Genomic DNA, 17,259 nt, shown 5'->3' with positions numbered 1-17,259 from the left:
TACATTTTTTATGGTACTTCTGTGCTTCGTGCTTTCAGCAGGTTGAACATCACACACAGTCATTCACCTACTACATCTTAGTCTCTTTCTTAGTTTTTTCCCTGTACTTAGATGTAGTACAGTACTTACACACACATCAGAGCTTTAGACTGCTATAGAAAAAATTGTCTTGTTCGGCTTCAACATACTAATCAAACTTTTCACATATATATGCTACTGTCTCCAACATTCCTTTTCAACTTAGTGTATCATTTTCCTTCTAAGAGGTAAATTTAATTCTGATTGCTGCCTATGTTAAAAACAACTTGACTGGCAGACGAGGGGAGAGCAGTGGATGTCATGCTCAATTCAGCAAGGTTTTGAACACTGTCTACCTCAGCATTCTTGCATCCAAGTTGGGATATTATGGTCTCGATTGCTGGAAAGAGATTAAAGAAAGTAGACTGGCTGGATAAGGTGGATCACAGGTTAGAAGAGTTTCAGGCAGATCTAATAGCCTGCAAGTACCTATGAGGAGGTTATCACGATGAAAAAGCCAGATCTCTTCACAGCAGCACATAATAGGAGGAGGGGCGACAGATAATTTATGTTGAAACGAGAGATTCAGACAGGATATTGGGAAAAAAATCTTCATCATAAAGATAGTCAAGCACCCCAAAAAGTTGGAGGCATTTAAGACCTAAATGGGTAATGTCCTGAGCAATGTGATCTGCTCTCATAGCTGACCCTGCTTAGAACTAATGACTTTCTGCAATCCCTTCCCACCTGAATTATGGTCCTACAGCACTAAGAGCCCCATATCAAGCACAATTTTATTCAGTTTTACTCTCCTGGCCTTTCTAAGCATACATTTAGATTGTTTGTTATTAAATAGAATCTCTGGCATACTGTTACAAAATTCATACAGCAGGTTCTATTCATGCTGGATTAGAGACTGTGCTTATTATTTGGCAGGAATCTATGAGGCAATGTGCAATATGTTTTAGGTCACCAATAGTTTTCACAGTGTCTTGGAGAAACAGCAAAAATTAAAAGAGAGTATAATCCAATTGAGTGTAAGTTTCTGCATGTAGGCAGGAAGAATCAAATGGGAAACACCTAAGTGAGATAGGAAGTAATGGTTCTTGAGAACAGTATCTAAAATTAACAACAAACCAAAAGTCAAATATGAGTAAAGAAATTCATGCTAACTTTAAGAAATGTAGATAGTACATGTAACACGTTTGAAGCACAAACCAGAGATGCAGTTCCTCAGACATGAAGAGCTTCTTAAATCCCTTTTCCTTCTAATTCATTCAAGATGTGAATATCCCTATAAGACAGAACTAAGACGACACTTGTGGGGGTTTTTTTTGTGGCTTTTTTTTGTATTATTATTTTATTATTTAAAGCTGCCCTGAAGGAATAAAGAATGCAACTATTCTTTTAAACAGTTTGGACTATGTGAATACTAATTGAAAAGGTTGCTTAGAGTTCTTATTAAGTGATTAGTTTTTCCTTTATATTTTTATAGGACCTTCAAAATGACAATATAAATTTAGTGCTATAGCTGCTCATAAACCATTAAGAACAATACAAATATCTTCTATATAAATGGGAAGGTAGACAGTTGTGAAAAATAGTTCTGGTTTGAATGTGAGGAAGTAAATTTATGCAAATTGCTGTCAGTCATCTGTGTATTCATTTCACTAGCAAAACAACATTATAAATGATCTATAGCCAACAATTCTTCATTTGAAGACATGTGATGCAAATATTTATTCAAAACAGAAAAAGAAAATCAGTTAAGGATAAGCATAAGTCTTACCACGCCAATAGAAAAGTAGTTATTGATGATGTTGTAAGGCACTGGGTCTCCCTTCTCATCTTTATCATTGGGTATTACTTCAAATTTCCACCTGTCCAGTAAAATCTCTGAGCTATTCTCAATGTCTTTTAAGATCTTCATCAAATTCTCACCTTCATAACCTAGCAAAACATAAAACCAGTTATTTAATCAAGCATAATAAAGTTTCATTACATTTTCTTTCTCTTTCTAGAAAACTGGTTGGACAGGGCTCTGAGCAACCTGATTTAATTGAAGACGTCCCCGCTCATTGCAGGGGGAGGCGGTGGTTGGAGTAGGTAACTAACCTTTAAAGGTCCCTTCCAACCCAAACTATACTATGATTCTATGACTAGAAAAATGAAAACTATGCATATAAGACCCGAGAAGCAGGATTGTCTGATGAAAGCCTGACAAGAGACTGAAAGGTTAAAAGTAATCTACTATTTTTTAGGGATTGTTTAAATGTGGTCTAGCATAACAAATCCAAAATTTCAAATCCATAATTGATGACTTATCAGCAAAAATAACATTTTCCATATTTCAACAACCTCTTAATGTGTTTCATCCTGCTCTGTAGAAAAATCTCACTCTTACTCACCAAGAAGCACTCACATGTAATTCACTAGTAGTTCACTACATTGTATACTAAACTGAGTAGAAAACTTATTCGCACACTCCTGAGTACACACAAGCATGTGTGTATGCATAAAAACTGTGGAGATTTTACTAAGTGACTATCAACTCTGAATACTATTCAGACCAAATGACTTTGCAATAGATAACTAAGATCTGTGGATTCATTCCTTCTTCAAATAATAAGAAGAATTTTCATATTCAAGCAATATGTATTTCCTGGATCATTAACAGCTTTAGCAGGTAAAACCATTGAAAGCCTCCTTGCTCAAAACCCACTGCTGATGTATTTCTTTATGGTTGTATGGTACACTTTTGTTAGTTACTGCTAACCACTGCATAACAGCAGCGTGCACAATTCTATCTGTCTGTATTCTTGAGATCACTCACCAGCAATTTAGTTTCTGGAAGCCCTGTCTCCTCTCCCATCTACGGAAGTTCCAGAAAATCTGTATTATGGTATTGCTTACCAAAAAGCAACTGGGCAAAGAATGACGAAAGTCAGAATATTTTCACACTTTTTCTATTTTAGTCCAAATGGAATCACTTAGAACATTAAAAGTGAATGGAGGAACAGCTCCTGACTAATATAATCAAATGCTCTCATAGCTGACCCTGCTTAGAACAGGAGACTGGACTAGGGAACCTGATTATTCTGTGACTAGTCTATGAATTATTGAGAAAGTGAGGTAAGGTTGATTTGATTGGGTTTTGGCTTGTTTGTTTTCCTTTTTTTCCCCCCCAAGACTATGAGAAGTAAACAATCAAGTCATGACAGAGAAAATGAAGGAGGTCCTCAATTGATTTGACAGAACATTATGGTTAACAGAGAAGTTCTATAGCATGAAAACTACTAAGAATTTGCTAAAGACTCTCTGGTAATAAGGCAGACATTTGGAAAGAAAACTTGGATGAGACAGAAGTAGTAAGGTATCTGCAAAGGCTGAGAACTTTCAAATAAACAGCCAAGTTCCAAATACAAAATATCTCGACTGAAACAACCAAGACCTGAAATAGACCTGGCTATGAGCCCATAAAATGATGTGCTTTCACCCCGGATTGAGTCTTGCCTAAGTCTTTCTTCCTTGTGTCTCCTTCAAGTTATCCTAGAATGCAAATTCTAAATGGAAATAAGTTATTGAAGGAGCTGAGAGTAAAGCTCCATACATCCAGGAAAGGATGCAAAGGGTATTAAAGGTTTGACTTTCAGCATTCTTTGCCTTCTCATTTCCTAATAAACAGCACCACAGCACTTCAAGTCTGGAATCTTCTGTAGGAGAACAGAAAGGGAGTGGACCAAAGGAACTAGTCCTAGGCTGAGACACATTTTTCATTTAATATTTTTAAATATTAAAAAAAGATGAAACTACTCCAAACCCACTATTAGATGTTTTCAGTAACCCTTTTACAACAGTCCCAACTAAAACCCATTTAAGACTACTCCCTTTACAAGGTATTGATCAAATCAATAACTGCAATACAGATGGTAAAAATCCAACTAAATAGCTATACACTACTCTCATTACACCTTGGAGCCTTTTTGGTGTCAGCAGAAGCTACAAACAGGGTATGAAGAGTGATTACAACCTTTAATATTTTATATATCTATACAACATTTACAAACAGCTAATTCCAAAAAGAGGAAAGGTGATAATGGTTCATAAAAAAGAAGTCCAAATGTAGACTTGGATGGAAAAGTTATTTTTTTCCCTTTAACTCCATAATACATTATATTGTAATTTGTGTTTACCTCCTCCCCATCTCAGACACCTTGCTAAATCATTGCCGGTCCCAAGAGGCAGTATAGCAACTGGAGGATGCTTAATCAAGTTCGCTTTCTCTGTGAATAAAGAAGGAAAAACATAACTAAGGAACTTTGTTAGGTTTTGTTTCAGTGAAAGACACTTTTTGTGTATGAAATTATGCTGCCTCATCAGCAGTGAGCATTTTACCAAGCCAGTCCATTATGCAGCCCCTTCTCCAGTCAATATTCAATTCTTAATCCTAATTTACTTGTTATCAAAAGGATTTTTGTAACCCATAGACAAGCATTCATAAGCAATGATACTCAAGAGCTTTCCAAGACTGAATATGGTGTGCTCTCTCTTGTTCTCAGTTCTGCCATTCCCAGCTACAAATGCAAAAGAGTAATAGTTAGGGGCATGAATAATGAGGTGAACCTTGTAATTTTTAATTTGGGTGACCAAATCTGTGTTTAACCATGTATTTACCTGGATTTGTGTCTACACATGAGCACCATTACCAAGAAGTCCTTGGAACTAACACCAGGACTTAGTTGGGTTTGCCCATCAGGAATTAAACCTGCTATTCTAAACAAGCACTGATCTATTTGATCAAGTCTATTTTGTATTTAATAAGCAATGTTTTGAAATGCATAAATTTATAGCATCTTTTCAGTCTTTACCAATATTTTTGTAGCATCTTAAGCCCAAGGATCTCTGTTCAAAATCCAGTGGGAAAACCATCATCAAGAAGTGGAAAATTCTTTCTGAAAAGCTGGAATTAGGGGAGCTATCCTCTAGGTATAAAATTTCAAATATAAAATTTGTCATACAAATAGCATGTCGAGTTTAAAAGTTATATTTGGTTAATCAAACAATCAGTTATTTTGTTCATAGAATAACGCAAAATTATCAGCAATAATCAGCAGGAATTTATCTATAAAATGGATGCAGCAGGGACGTCTTGATATTTATCAATACTTTAGAAAGATTTAACATTCACAATATCAGTGTACTGAAAATCTTTAAGAGAATTAAATATTTAATAAAATAATTTAAAAAAAACATTTAAAAGTCTCAAACTGATGAGAATTCTTCCTTCCTTCCTTCCTTTCTTCCTCCCTCCCTCTTTCCTTCCTTACTTCCTCCCTTCCTCCCTTACTTTCAGCTAAGACTCTTTGTATATTAGGAGATCTGGGAAGACCAGACTAGAAAGGATCTAGAAGCAGGTGCTTTCTTACACTTTATATGCCAAAGTGCTTTTGCTCCCTAAAAGGCAGCATTGAAAATCTACTTCCTGCACTTATGAAACAGATGAATCCTGGATCCCCCCAAAAATTTCTTAGTTCTGTAACACAGAAATTGCTGCAGAAGATAGTAAGTTATGAAGACAAAATAGAGTATTTTTGTCCAAATAATGTCACTGAAAGAGAAAGTAACTGCATGACATTTTAGACCTCATGAAAAAGGCGATAACACAATTAAGAGCTGCAAAACTTCATTCCTTCCACATTTAGGCAATACCCCTGATATTTATGTACATTGATTTATGACTCTGAATGCTATTTGAGAGTTACAATCAGCAGCTTTCATTTGCAAAAAGATTTTTTTTCTCCAACCAAGTTTAGGAATATGCCTTTGCTGTCATTCTTTCATGACATCAGTTTTAATTTTCAGTGAACTTTTAAAAGTTTTCTGGTCCTTCCCCTCCAAAGCACACACTTTTAAACACTCTAGATAAACTTTCAATTGTGTCTTTTGACCTCTCTTCATCCCCTTCCTAATTTCCATCGTCACATGTGCCCGTTTTTTTTCTGTGCAGCCTCTCTAACACCAAATAAATGATGTGGAAGACATTCCCCCTAATAAGCTTTGAGAAGTTTAAGTCTGTAATACCTTGACTTCTGGGCCTTCCTAACGATTTGTACACAGGACTTGACACACAACTGACTGAAAGAACTCCAAAGCTGAACCATCTCTTAGTACATTATCTCCATTATAGGATAATAGAGTATATACAAAAATTTGGTAAGTGAAAAAGCAAGTGAGCTAAGGTAAATTGTCTTAAAATAACAACTTAGATTTGATTCAATTGGAGAATAGACTCTGAAATGAAATTAGAATAGATTAATTCAAATTTCTTGCTTTCAGGGAACCCAGAGCACTATAAACACTGGACTTCTAGAAATTTTGGATATCTTTTTCAATTTGAATATCCTTTAAAATAATCATATCCCAAAATAATACATTTCAGAAATTTAAATGAACAAGGTCTTGTTTGAAATAGCTGTATCCATACAGTGGTATATAAGGAAGAGCATTAAAAGGAAAACCACGAGTCAAGCACAACTATGCAAATGGTAGAGATTACCTATGCAATCCAAAATCCAGCCTACTGTTCCATCTCCACCACATGCTAGTACTCTGAACTCAGCAACATCTCGGAAAAAATTTAACCTAAAAACAGTAAATGAAGATACCCAATTATGATAAATATATTGTGCATTATGCAAACATTTAATGGCTTGAGACATTTAATTTAATAGTAAATGGCAAGTGAACACTTGAAATAATAATCGCTTCTGCTCATGCATTCATTTTTTAGACAAATACAATCCAACACTGCATTATCTGAAAAATTTCAGTCAAAATTCACTTAGTTGTTCTGTTCACTTAGTTGTAAATAGATAGGTAGTCTCTCAAGAAAGAAAAGCCTAATTTATCTAAATGTATCAGCCATAACATTTCCTTGTGAAGTTCTAGATATAAAAGTATATGAAAACATCGTATTTCTGGTAGTATACTACTACATATTAAATTGAATATTCTGTAGTTGGTATAAAGAACGTTCCATCATTGTTTGATACGAAATGGGAAAGCATCAGATTTAAGACACCCATTTCATCATCCAACCATATTTTTAAAAGTAAAGTATCTTTGGTAGTATTTGCCTGGCTATTTCTGCTTCCATATCCATTGAGTATCAGCACCTCATTATCGCCTTCATTCAATACCTATGGTCCATAATGCTGACAAGTGAGTATATTTTAAAACAATCCTAAATTGCAATAATTTAAATTTAAAAGCATCTTTTCATGATAGCTTTTGACACATGCTGAAATTAGTCCTTACAAATAAATCGTGACTAGACAGAAAACTTCCACTAATTTTGTTGAATGACTCTGTGTGTGTGAGTGCATGTGCATACGTACATTCACACACCTTCTATTCATTAGTGTGACAGATATCTTAATGCATATTCTATATTCTAGTGACCAGATCTGATTTCCAGTTTGCAATGTCCTAATAAACGCACAACTAATACATTGTTAAAAATTCTTAAATGTGAATAAATATACACAATAGCTTGCAAGTCTCTAATTCATATTTTTTTCCTTATGAAACTTTAATGTTTCACAGGGAATGGAGTTCCTGTCCCTAGGAAGTCCTAAAAATTCTTCTAGGCCTCTTGATAAAATCAAGAACACTTGAAAACTACAGAGTGAAAAAGCGAGCAAGAGAGAAGGAAATGAAAAGTACAATGATCAAAAAATTTACATAATATATAGAAGATGACAGGACAACTTCTTGTTCTTTTAGTTTTGGAACAGAATTTTAAGGTTAGCAAAGCTACATAGAAATAAGCTCAACAGATGTCCCACTCCCTCTAATTTTCTCTGCTCAGAAGAGCTCTTAGGCAATTTCAAGTGTCAAGTACAATGCCTGAAGGATGCTTACTGGTCCTGCATTAAAGTCTGCTTTACCCTTCTCACCTCTTACATTCCACTTCACACATCTGAGGAGAAGTGCTATAGGATGTCTTCTGATCCAAAATGTCATGTGCCAGATCTGACTGGGTACACTTGGGGAACATATCTTCTAATAAGCATATGTGCTGAAAGACCCTCTGCTGGAAGTCACCTCCTACCACTGTAAGAGTAGGCACTGAGTTATGTCCTGGCCCACAGGTGTGCATCTCCATCACTTCAAGAGACCTGGCATAGAGACAAACGCCTCCCGTCACCAGCATTCGCACTTCGCCCCAATGTGTTGGGTTTGTACAAAGTTATAAGGTTTAATAATATTGCTTCCAATATTGAGGGTATTTCAGCTTAATTTAAAATCGAATTATAGCCCAAAAGTGGTGGCAGGCTACTGATGTCTATAAATATTTAAGCATTTCTACCTTTGTAAAAGATGTCAAAAAGAAAGTCTGGAAAAAACCCAACCAAACAACCAATGAGAACAACACCAAAAGTCCAGGGTTGATGCTAACATTGATCCAGATTGGCAGAACACAGACCTAAACCTCTGTCTCTTTTTATAAACAAGTTTCTTCACCCTATGGTCATCAAACATTCTTTTTATTTTGACTGTATATTTAATCTTCATCAAAAGGGTATAACTTAAAAAAAAGCGGGGGCTGAAGAATCTGGCAAAACCATATTGTCAAAAATATTCTCAATAAGCTTCATTCATTTTTCCCTTGGAGCACTTTATATCCATAGATAGTGAATTTTCTGAGCAAAGTACAGCATTAAGCTCACATAACTTTTTCTTTTAATAAATTTAAATATAAAATATGTACATTATATAAAAATCTAACACACAAACCACATAAAAATAATGCATAATATACCTTACATTGTATGTTTGCATATATAAATGCAGTGTATATAAATAAACTATAGCAAATATAAATATTTATAAAATCAAATTACTTTATAAGATTAAATATAGTTATACAATTATATATGTAAATAAATCTCATTCATTGAATTAGAATGTGCAGCCTACATTAATAGTTGGGAAGGGAACATGGTTTTCCATTTTATACAGTTTCATTCAAACTCAGGAACTGTTATAGTTGTAAAGAAAGAATTTGAAATATTTCTTTATAGAGCTTCAGGGAAAAAGTATGTATTGCCTACCAAGAAAGTTGTGCTCAATCATTGTTTAACAGCATCTGTCACTTTTTTCTCCACAGGACATTTTTGATGTGGTTTGAAAAGGAAAAAAAAAACAAAAACAAACTGTTTGAGAACTTAGTAAAAGTGGCTTAAAGTGAAACTAAAAAAAATTGGAAGTAATTATAAAGGTTTTGTGCACCGTCAGACTAAGTTAAAGGACCAGAATACAAATTTAATCCTATATTCCTAAAAAAAATTTAAACACTGAAGGTGTTTGATAGCAGCCTATTTTTATTTTATTTTGCCAGAAACAAGGAGGCATGCAAAGGCAATTATTGAGTTTCTGCTGATAAATCAGTAATTTCCACCTGAAAGAGGGCAACTGTTTAAAATACCTATATTACTCTAGTTCAGTTTTTCATAATCACCTCCCTAAATCCATAGGAATGTAGGAAAATAATTTATGAATAAAACACCAATGCTAGAGGATGTAACTATTTGCTGTTGAATCATGTAATTAATTGATTTATGCACAGATACCACACATACACATTCTTATAGAACTGTTTAAGAAAATCCCACCCCACTCACAGTAAAACTATTTGAAAACGTAAATTGCAATATTTTCCATTTAGATACCTGCACATGACCTTTTCTCTTACGCCCAGAAGCAACGCACTATGCAGAATTTCTGGTCTCAGCCACACAAGGTGGCATAACAACAGCAATGTGTGAAATGATTCAGCCAGTCTTCTTCACTCATAGTGGAAGCAAAATTTAAAACTGTCAATATTGCAATCGAAGAGTAATCCTCTGATATTTGTATCTCAGGATAAGTATCAGTTGTCAACACTACAGATGTCATAGAAGCAAAAATACTGCTAAACAGCTGTTCAAAATATATCTTTAAACTGAGGATTTAAGTTTCATATGTGAAGACTTGCTGAGTTCTAAGTACCACTGATTTATGGTGTACAACAGTAATTTTTATCATTAGAGTACAACCAAATCATCACTGCTGGCTTTGCCATTCTTTTGCAAAAATGTAATTCTTCCAAGGAAATATGGACCAGATTCAAGATTTCCTTCAGAAGAAAATAATTATGAAGCTATTATCTTCTGAAAACATTCCTGGTGTATATCTCTTCCCAGAATACTCTGGGTATTCCAAATGTCCAACAGCAAAGAAATGCTCCAACAATCAGTTCAAATAATCAAGGAAAATAGTGTAATTTTCAAAATAAGCCTATTGCTTTGTGAAGTTATAAAAGCCCAGGTGCTGTAGATTCCCAACTAAATTACAGCATAAGTTGTAGGGATTCAGTTTTTCTGTCTTGAGCATCTTTTAAATGGGCAGAATTTAAGATTTAAAAAAGCCTGTTGAAGCAAAATTGCAGATAGAATTTGAAAAATACCTGCTCTCCAAATTAAATGCTTAAGGAAGTTACAAAGAAATACAACTTTTGTGGACATAATTTCTATTATAGAGTATAAAACCCCCATAAATTAGACATTTTAAATAATAGACTTTAAGGAACAGGGGCCTTTTCAGAGGACAAAGCCTTTGTGAAACGCTGACCTCCCTACAGAGTCCTGCGGGTCTGTGGCTCGACTGCTATTCATCCCACTATTATTTACCTCTCTGTGAGGTGAACAATAACTGAATTTCAGATTCTTCAAGATCATTAAATCCACAGTAACAGTTGTTGTCAGAAGTAGAAGACTCCTATAGAGATATAACAACCAAACAGGGAAACTCTTTTCATGGCTAAAAACACAGGTGCTAGGCACAAATTACACAATGCATCAGCCCAGCAATTTTCACATCACTGTGTTAACTGTAGCAGCCTGTAACTGTGGAGTATCTTTTATGCCTGTGTTCAGCTGCAGAGCTTATAGGGTTTCTCCAGCTCACTCATATTTCTCTACTCCAAATTAAAGAATGTGTAAAATATTTATTATACACATGTTTAAAGTGTACTGTTGCCCTTTGGCCTAGAGCTCCTTGATTTTCAGGTCTTGCAGCAGGTCAGTCTCCATTGCCAGAAAGGAAACAATGCCAGAGTCACTGCCATGAGGTTTATTTGCATCATGGACATATTTTTATATAGAGCATGTACATGAGTCTTGACATAAACTGCTCCAAAGATCTTAGCTTAGGTATACAAAGAAGCTACAGGAAATGTCTTTGCTGCTGTTCCTGCACTTCAGGTATAGTCCCATCTATCATGAAAGTAGGCAACATTCACTTCATTAACTGCACATTCAGACAGTGATACTAAAATTCATTGTCAACTTGTTCAAAATATTTTTCTGTTGACCTGCTACACACCAGCATATCTATTAAAAAAACCCACATTATAACTGGGCTGGGTGGGACTTTTTTGTGTTTTTTGTTTGGGGGTTTTGGGAGCTTTTTTTTGTTATTGTTGTTGTTTTGGGTTTTGGAGCCCTATATTCCAACACATTTCCATGAAAGATCATGGTTATCCCACTGTAGAGAAAGAATGACAGGCATAGCAATTGAGCTGTTCAAAAAAACCCCCAAAACAACCCCCCAAAAAACCCCCCCAAAACCCCATCAGTTTCACAGCCCCCCTAAGATTTACAATTTTATTAGTCTCCTAGTTATCTTGTCTTTCTCCCTGCTTTCCAAATAGAAGACGCTTAGATTTCTGACAGAAATGAACTGGAAATATCAACTCATGTTAGCCACAGATGTTTGGAACTCAAGTTAGAAAACTTGTGAACGTTATCTTCTAGGTTGATGAGCAGCAGCCCATGAGAAAAATACCACCAAAAATTAAAAACATTAACTTATGGGTTAAAGCAGACAGCCTGGGTCTACCAAAAAAATGCAAATTCTGCCTACTATAAACATTCTCTAGGTTGAGTAAACATGTCTGAAAATGGTATTCAAAAGAAAAAAATTCTCAAAATAGACTCCATTAGAATGTATTACAATAATCATAAATGCTTTAAAATATGTTGTGTTTATCCCTTTCTACTAAATAACTAACTAGGATGAGGAATACACTTTAGCTTTTCTCTCTGCTGTACAATATCCAACTCTGTTACATTTTGATCTAAATGACACATATGACAACATTAAATAAACAAAACATTTTGATTGACAATCCAGCATAATTGGCTTTATAGAGATGGATGAGTGAGTGGACAGATGGATGGATGGGCAGGTTTTATTAGGTAATACAGCCCTTGCAGAAAAAGAAACAAGTACTGGTAAGAGAAATACCAGAGTATATTCAACTTCTCACTTAAGGGACAAATTACATGCAGCCTACATAGTATTGCCAGGGGCAAGAAGTGATGGTAGGAGATAAACTGGAAATTTAGCATTATTCATTTCTGTGGAATGAATAAAAAATATACCAAAACAAGCAGTGTCTGTTTAAAAATTAATTAGAAATTTCTTCAAAGTGACTGAACTAAAACTATTTCGATTCCTAATAGGAAGAGAAATTGAAAATATTTTCTAAAAAACACTGTCGTGGTTCAAAAGACTAATGTTTAAATTGCTTCAGTGCAAGGTTTCAGCTTGAACTTAACACTGCCCTCTTGTGCCTTTGTCTTAAAATACATTTTCCTTCACATGGGAAGATACATGAAAATGAAGTCACTAATGGACAGAAATGCAGACAGATTTTTTTTAAGTTCAATGAAATAAGATGAACTGGAACAACAATATTTCAGTTGCTTTAAAAATCATCATCTCAACCTTTAGCATGGCATCTCTATTATACCGTATGCAAAACAATATTGGTTACTAGTTTTGTCTCAGTTAATTTTAGTCTACTAATTCTTTGGACTGACTACTTAAATTTTCCATATGTGTTAAGACTACATTAAAACAGCACTAGCATTCAGGTACAAGATAATTGCAGGCATGAAAGAAATCATGCATGTCATTATTTCCATTTTTTGAGCTGGTTTTGCAGCATTCAGCAGTTTGAACCTTGGCCACACTGTACTGTAAGATATCCTAACTTCTAAAAGGATTGAGCCAAATATGCTTTTCACTTTCATCAACGCTATACACATCTCAAGTCTAACACAATAAATAGAGAGCTGATATAACATTGTTTAAAGAAACAATATTTGTATATTTGGCCTTAAACCCAGAAGTACTGGTAGAAACTGCCAGAGCATACTCTTTCCAGTAATATATATGTGACAATCGAAATAAAAGTTTGCAAGGCACAAAACATGTACGTTTCCACATTTATCTTCTTTTCCTCCAACTTCAAAGAAAAAAAAGTCTAAACAAATAAAAATATATATTAAAGAAGTATTTGAACAATATAATGTCAGTGAACTTATATCCTAATATCCTTCTGTGACTCTTTTGACTGATGTAAAATTTCATATATCAGCGACATAACTAAATAACATCCAATACATACAAAATGATACAGATGTTCAGTGCTGCTCTATCTCTTTTCTTCTACCAAAGCAGCCACTGCTTAAAAGAGAGACAATATCAGGTGGCAAAGGTTGGTATTGGATACACTGTAATTCTCCTGTCTTCATATGAATGCAAATTAGGAAGACTCATGGAGAAAGCAGGTTAAGTGAGTGACTGCAATGTCAGCTGGTTCAGAGAACGCTTCAGTCTCCGACAGCATAACCCAGCCTGGCCAGTCATTCCCCAACCACTACATCACCAAGATTCTGTAATTCATAAGGAGTGTGCAGTCACTGTAACTTGAAACAACAATCTACATCTGACATGTACAAGAATAGATATATATGTACACCATGTATACATATTACAGACATATGTATGTGCACTTGTGTGTCTGTGTAAAAGAACTGGATGTGCTGCAGGTCTTGAGTCTTTGAGGCTGCTTGATATTTATAACATAGAAGTAACTCCCACAGGAACTTAGGTTGCTGATATAGTAGAAATAGAATGAAATTTATCCCACAGTTTTTACAGAGTACTGCATGGTTTTCAGTAAAACATATGAGATGTAGCTTTATTTGTAGATGTAAACAAATAATACCTATACATTTCTGCAGCCATTCAGAGATCTGCAGTGTTGATACATTCCAAACATGCTATATGTACTTCAGTCTGTTCATTTGATTATGTAGCATTTTATTAAATGAGTTCCTGGTAATAATATTAACTGTAGACTTACCCTGGCATTGGTCCATTTCCAGAAAGACTATAAACTTGACGAGGATTTAAAAGGTACTGAAATTTTCTATAAATTCTGAGGAGGTAAAAGATACAAGGAGAAAATATTTACTTACATGTTTGGAATTTTTTTTTAAACCAATCAAATGAAAGAATTGAAGAAGTTAACACATATTATAATTATTTGAACCACAGGATCTCGTTTAAACAAAAAAAATCAAATAACTGAACACAGCAATTATAATTCAGATATAGAATGTATTTTGGGGCATAAAATTGAGACAGAAGTGCTACAAGGTATCTAAAATTCAAATACTGCATATAGATAGAAAAAATAGGATAAGGGGGTATAATGACACAAGAAAAGGTGAGTCAAAAAAGCATTTCAAAAAGTGAATTGATTCGTAATAAAGTAACTCCATGGTAAAGGAGAGATTTCTTCCTGAAATTTATTGCTAACACTAAATTACAAGTATAATTAATTGCAAAAGCAAATTGGCTTTGCCACTCATCAAAAATGTCCCCATAGAATGAACAACATTCTGAGAAAGCAAGGCTATGGTCAACTACATTTCCTCAGGATTACATTTAAATGGGAAGAAAATAAAAAATATTTGAAACCACTTTTTAACTTAAATTACACATATTTGAAAATTATCTGAATAATAGGAAGCAATTATTGATACAGCACGAAAAGTATTGTCCTATCCCATAAGGGACCCTCTTTGCTGTCTCACCCTCAGTAAATATTTCCTCAAAACTGTAATTTTAGAAATTTGTCCTAAAAAGTTATTTGTTAGGTTATTTGTCCTAAAAGTATAACGGACATTTTGTTTCTTCATTACAAATAATAGAAATGTAATTTCCTACATTGACTATAATGTGGTAGCTGATTCACTTCTTACAAAGAAACAAGTAAGCACACAAGAGTTGGAGCTCAGAATGAATAAATATATACCTGGGATCTATGGCAATAGTTTAAATTATAAACCCCTCTGTCTTGCCTTTAATTTTAATGTCTCTATCCTTATGCTAATTAATATTTAAATGTTTTTAAGAAAGCATTAATTTTTCCACTGAAATATTTCTTCCTTTCTATTTAATGGCTTAAATAAAATAGAAGCAAACTAAGAGCTGAATTTTAGGCTAAAATGTCCACATTTTCAAATACAGCACAATAAAACTGTCTAGACACAATCTATGTGCACATTGAGGGATTTTTGTTTTATATTATTTTCTTAAGAGCAATGCATAATTTATCAGTCTAGGTGGACGACAAGTATGTAAAAATACTGAATACAAACAAATTCATAATTATCTCTAAAATTGCCAAATTGGAACATTTTCTTAACTTTTGAATTATTTAGTGATATCAGCTTCTTCACAAAGCATTTTATTAAAGTACACTCACACTATCTACTCCTGATGCCATTCCTGACAGAAAAAGTCAATATCCTTGCTAGTTTCACTTAGCAAGGATGCACACATCATTGTCAGTGGCTGTGATGATGATTAAATCAGACCTTTGACAATGGATTTACAAAACAATATATATCTTTCCATTTGCAGCATATTACCAATGCAAAAGGAGAGTTTTCTAGTTAGTATGTGTAATTTGCTTCTCACAGATGTATAGGATTTAACCTGGACAAAGGTGCTGGTAATTTAATTTGTGTAGCTGATCATAAGTTCATGAACAGTATTGTTATGAGGTCCCAAAGATTTAAGAGTTATTTGCCTAAAGTTTGGTGCTACAAACATACTAGCCCGTACCTACACTCACAATACTATTGTCAGGTAACAGTGAAATGCTATAAAAGCCTTCTTAATAAAGAGGGCGCCAAGTTTCTCTACTCAAAACCCAGAATTCCAACTGCAATAATGAAGAGATTACACTGAATCATACTTGACTCAGTGCATACCATTCATAGGTACTAGCTGAACATCAATTCCACCTAATCACTCTATAATGGCATGCCGCAAATGACACCTCAAGCTTTAAGTTATTATAATTCATTTATGTATTCTGTGTAAAATTAATAAATTGATGGTTTGGTTCCATTCATACATTCTACCAAAAAAAGAGGAAGACACCATCTGTAAATGTTTGCCTTCACAGTAAACTGTAACTAGACCTACAGGGTGCCATGTGCAAGCCCAGGAAATGGACAATAACTGAGCGTGGGTTTACATCTACAATACCGAACAACCTACTGAAACTGAGATGGCTCCCCATGTCTTGCTTCCACATGTAAGGAGGGAATTGGATGTGGTTTCCTTGTGACTAGATATTTGTGCTGACAAGGCCATGAAGAGGTGTGACGGGAAATGCCCCAAAAGCCATTTTTGTGATGGAGTGCATTTTAATGAACAAAGGCAGTTCATGAAATTACCACTTGTCAACAAACAGTTGTGCTTCTGTAACCACTTTTGGGGTTATTCTGTGATCTGGAAAACTAGATAGATTCAATTTAAAACACAAATCCTTGGAAAAGTTTCTTCATTGTCATTTTTCCCTTCACTAAAATCATGCCCATGATCTCATATAAACCTCAAAATACTCCACATTAGTATAACTGAGGAGGCAGAAAATGACATCAGGAGTGGCCAAAGGGGCTGGGATTGTCAGCTTTTAACAGCCCTCTTGCTGAAGAAAATACTCTTGAGTGCACCTTAGGCTGAGTTAGACTGAGCTGTCTTCTAAAGTGGCAATTCAAAACTGGCATGAAATTGTCTACACTGCGGAAAAAGCTGACCATTGCAGTAACTTGTGCCACAACTGGGGGATTCAGTCATCCAGGGGCTGACTATTCAAGATGTGGTCACTATAGGCTTACTTCAACCCTAAATTCAGAGAAGAAAGAAGCCAAGGCCTCCTCCCCAAAATTAAAAGAATACTAGTGATCTGCTCTTCCAGACATACAAAGTTTGAAAAAGATAATTTGAAACAGCTTTTACATTTTGTCTCAATGCTAAATGAAA

General features: G+C 34.7%; 1 protein-coding gene across 8 annotated transcripts in view; it reads right to left on the bottom strand.

Moving 5' to 3' along the window:
• Positions 1 to 17,259, bottom strand: part of DGKB (diacylglycerol kinase beta) — a 386,692-nt gene that overhangs the window by 190,616 nt on the left and 178,817 nt on the right. For all 8 annotated transcript variants that reach the window (XM_027723229.2, XM_027723230.2, XM_027723231.2 and 5 more), the window contains 4 exons: positions 14,279 to 14,353; positions 6,575 to 6,660; positions 4,212 to 4,301; positions 1,808 to 1,968 (listed from right to left, as the gene is read on the bottom strand). In XM_027723229.2, coding sequence (XP_027579030.1) covers positions 1,808 to 1,968; positions 4,212 to 4,301; positions 6,575 to 6,660; positions 14,279 to 14,353 — 412 coding nt within the window. The remainder of the gene's footprint in view (positions 1 to 1,807; positions 1,969 to 4,211; positions 4,302 to 6,574; positions 6,661 to 14,278; positions 14,354 to 17,259) is intronic.

The sequence above is a fragment of the Pipra filicauda genome, unplaced genomic scaffold, assembly GCF_003945595.2.
Source record: "Pipra filicauda isolate LSUMZ 115617 unplaced genomic scaffold, ASM394559v2 scaffold66_size7647185_pilon, whole genome shotgun sequence".
Taxonomy (NCBI): Eukaryota; Metazoa; Chordata; class Aves; order Passeriformes; family Pipridae; genus Pipra; species Pipra filicauda.
This window is presented reverse-complemented; position numbering and strand designations above follow the sequence as displayed.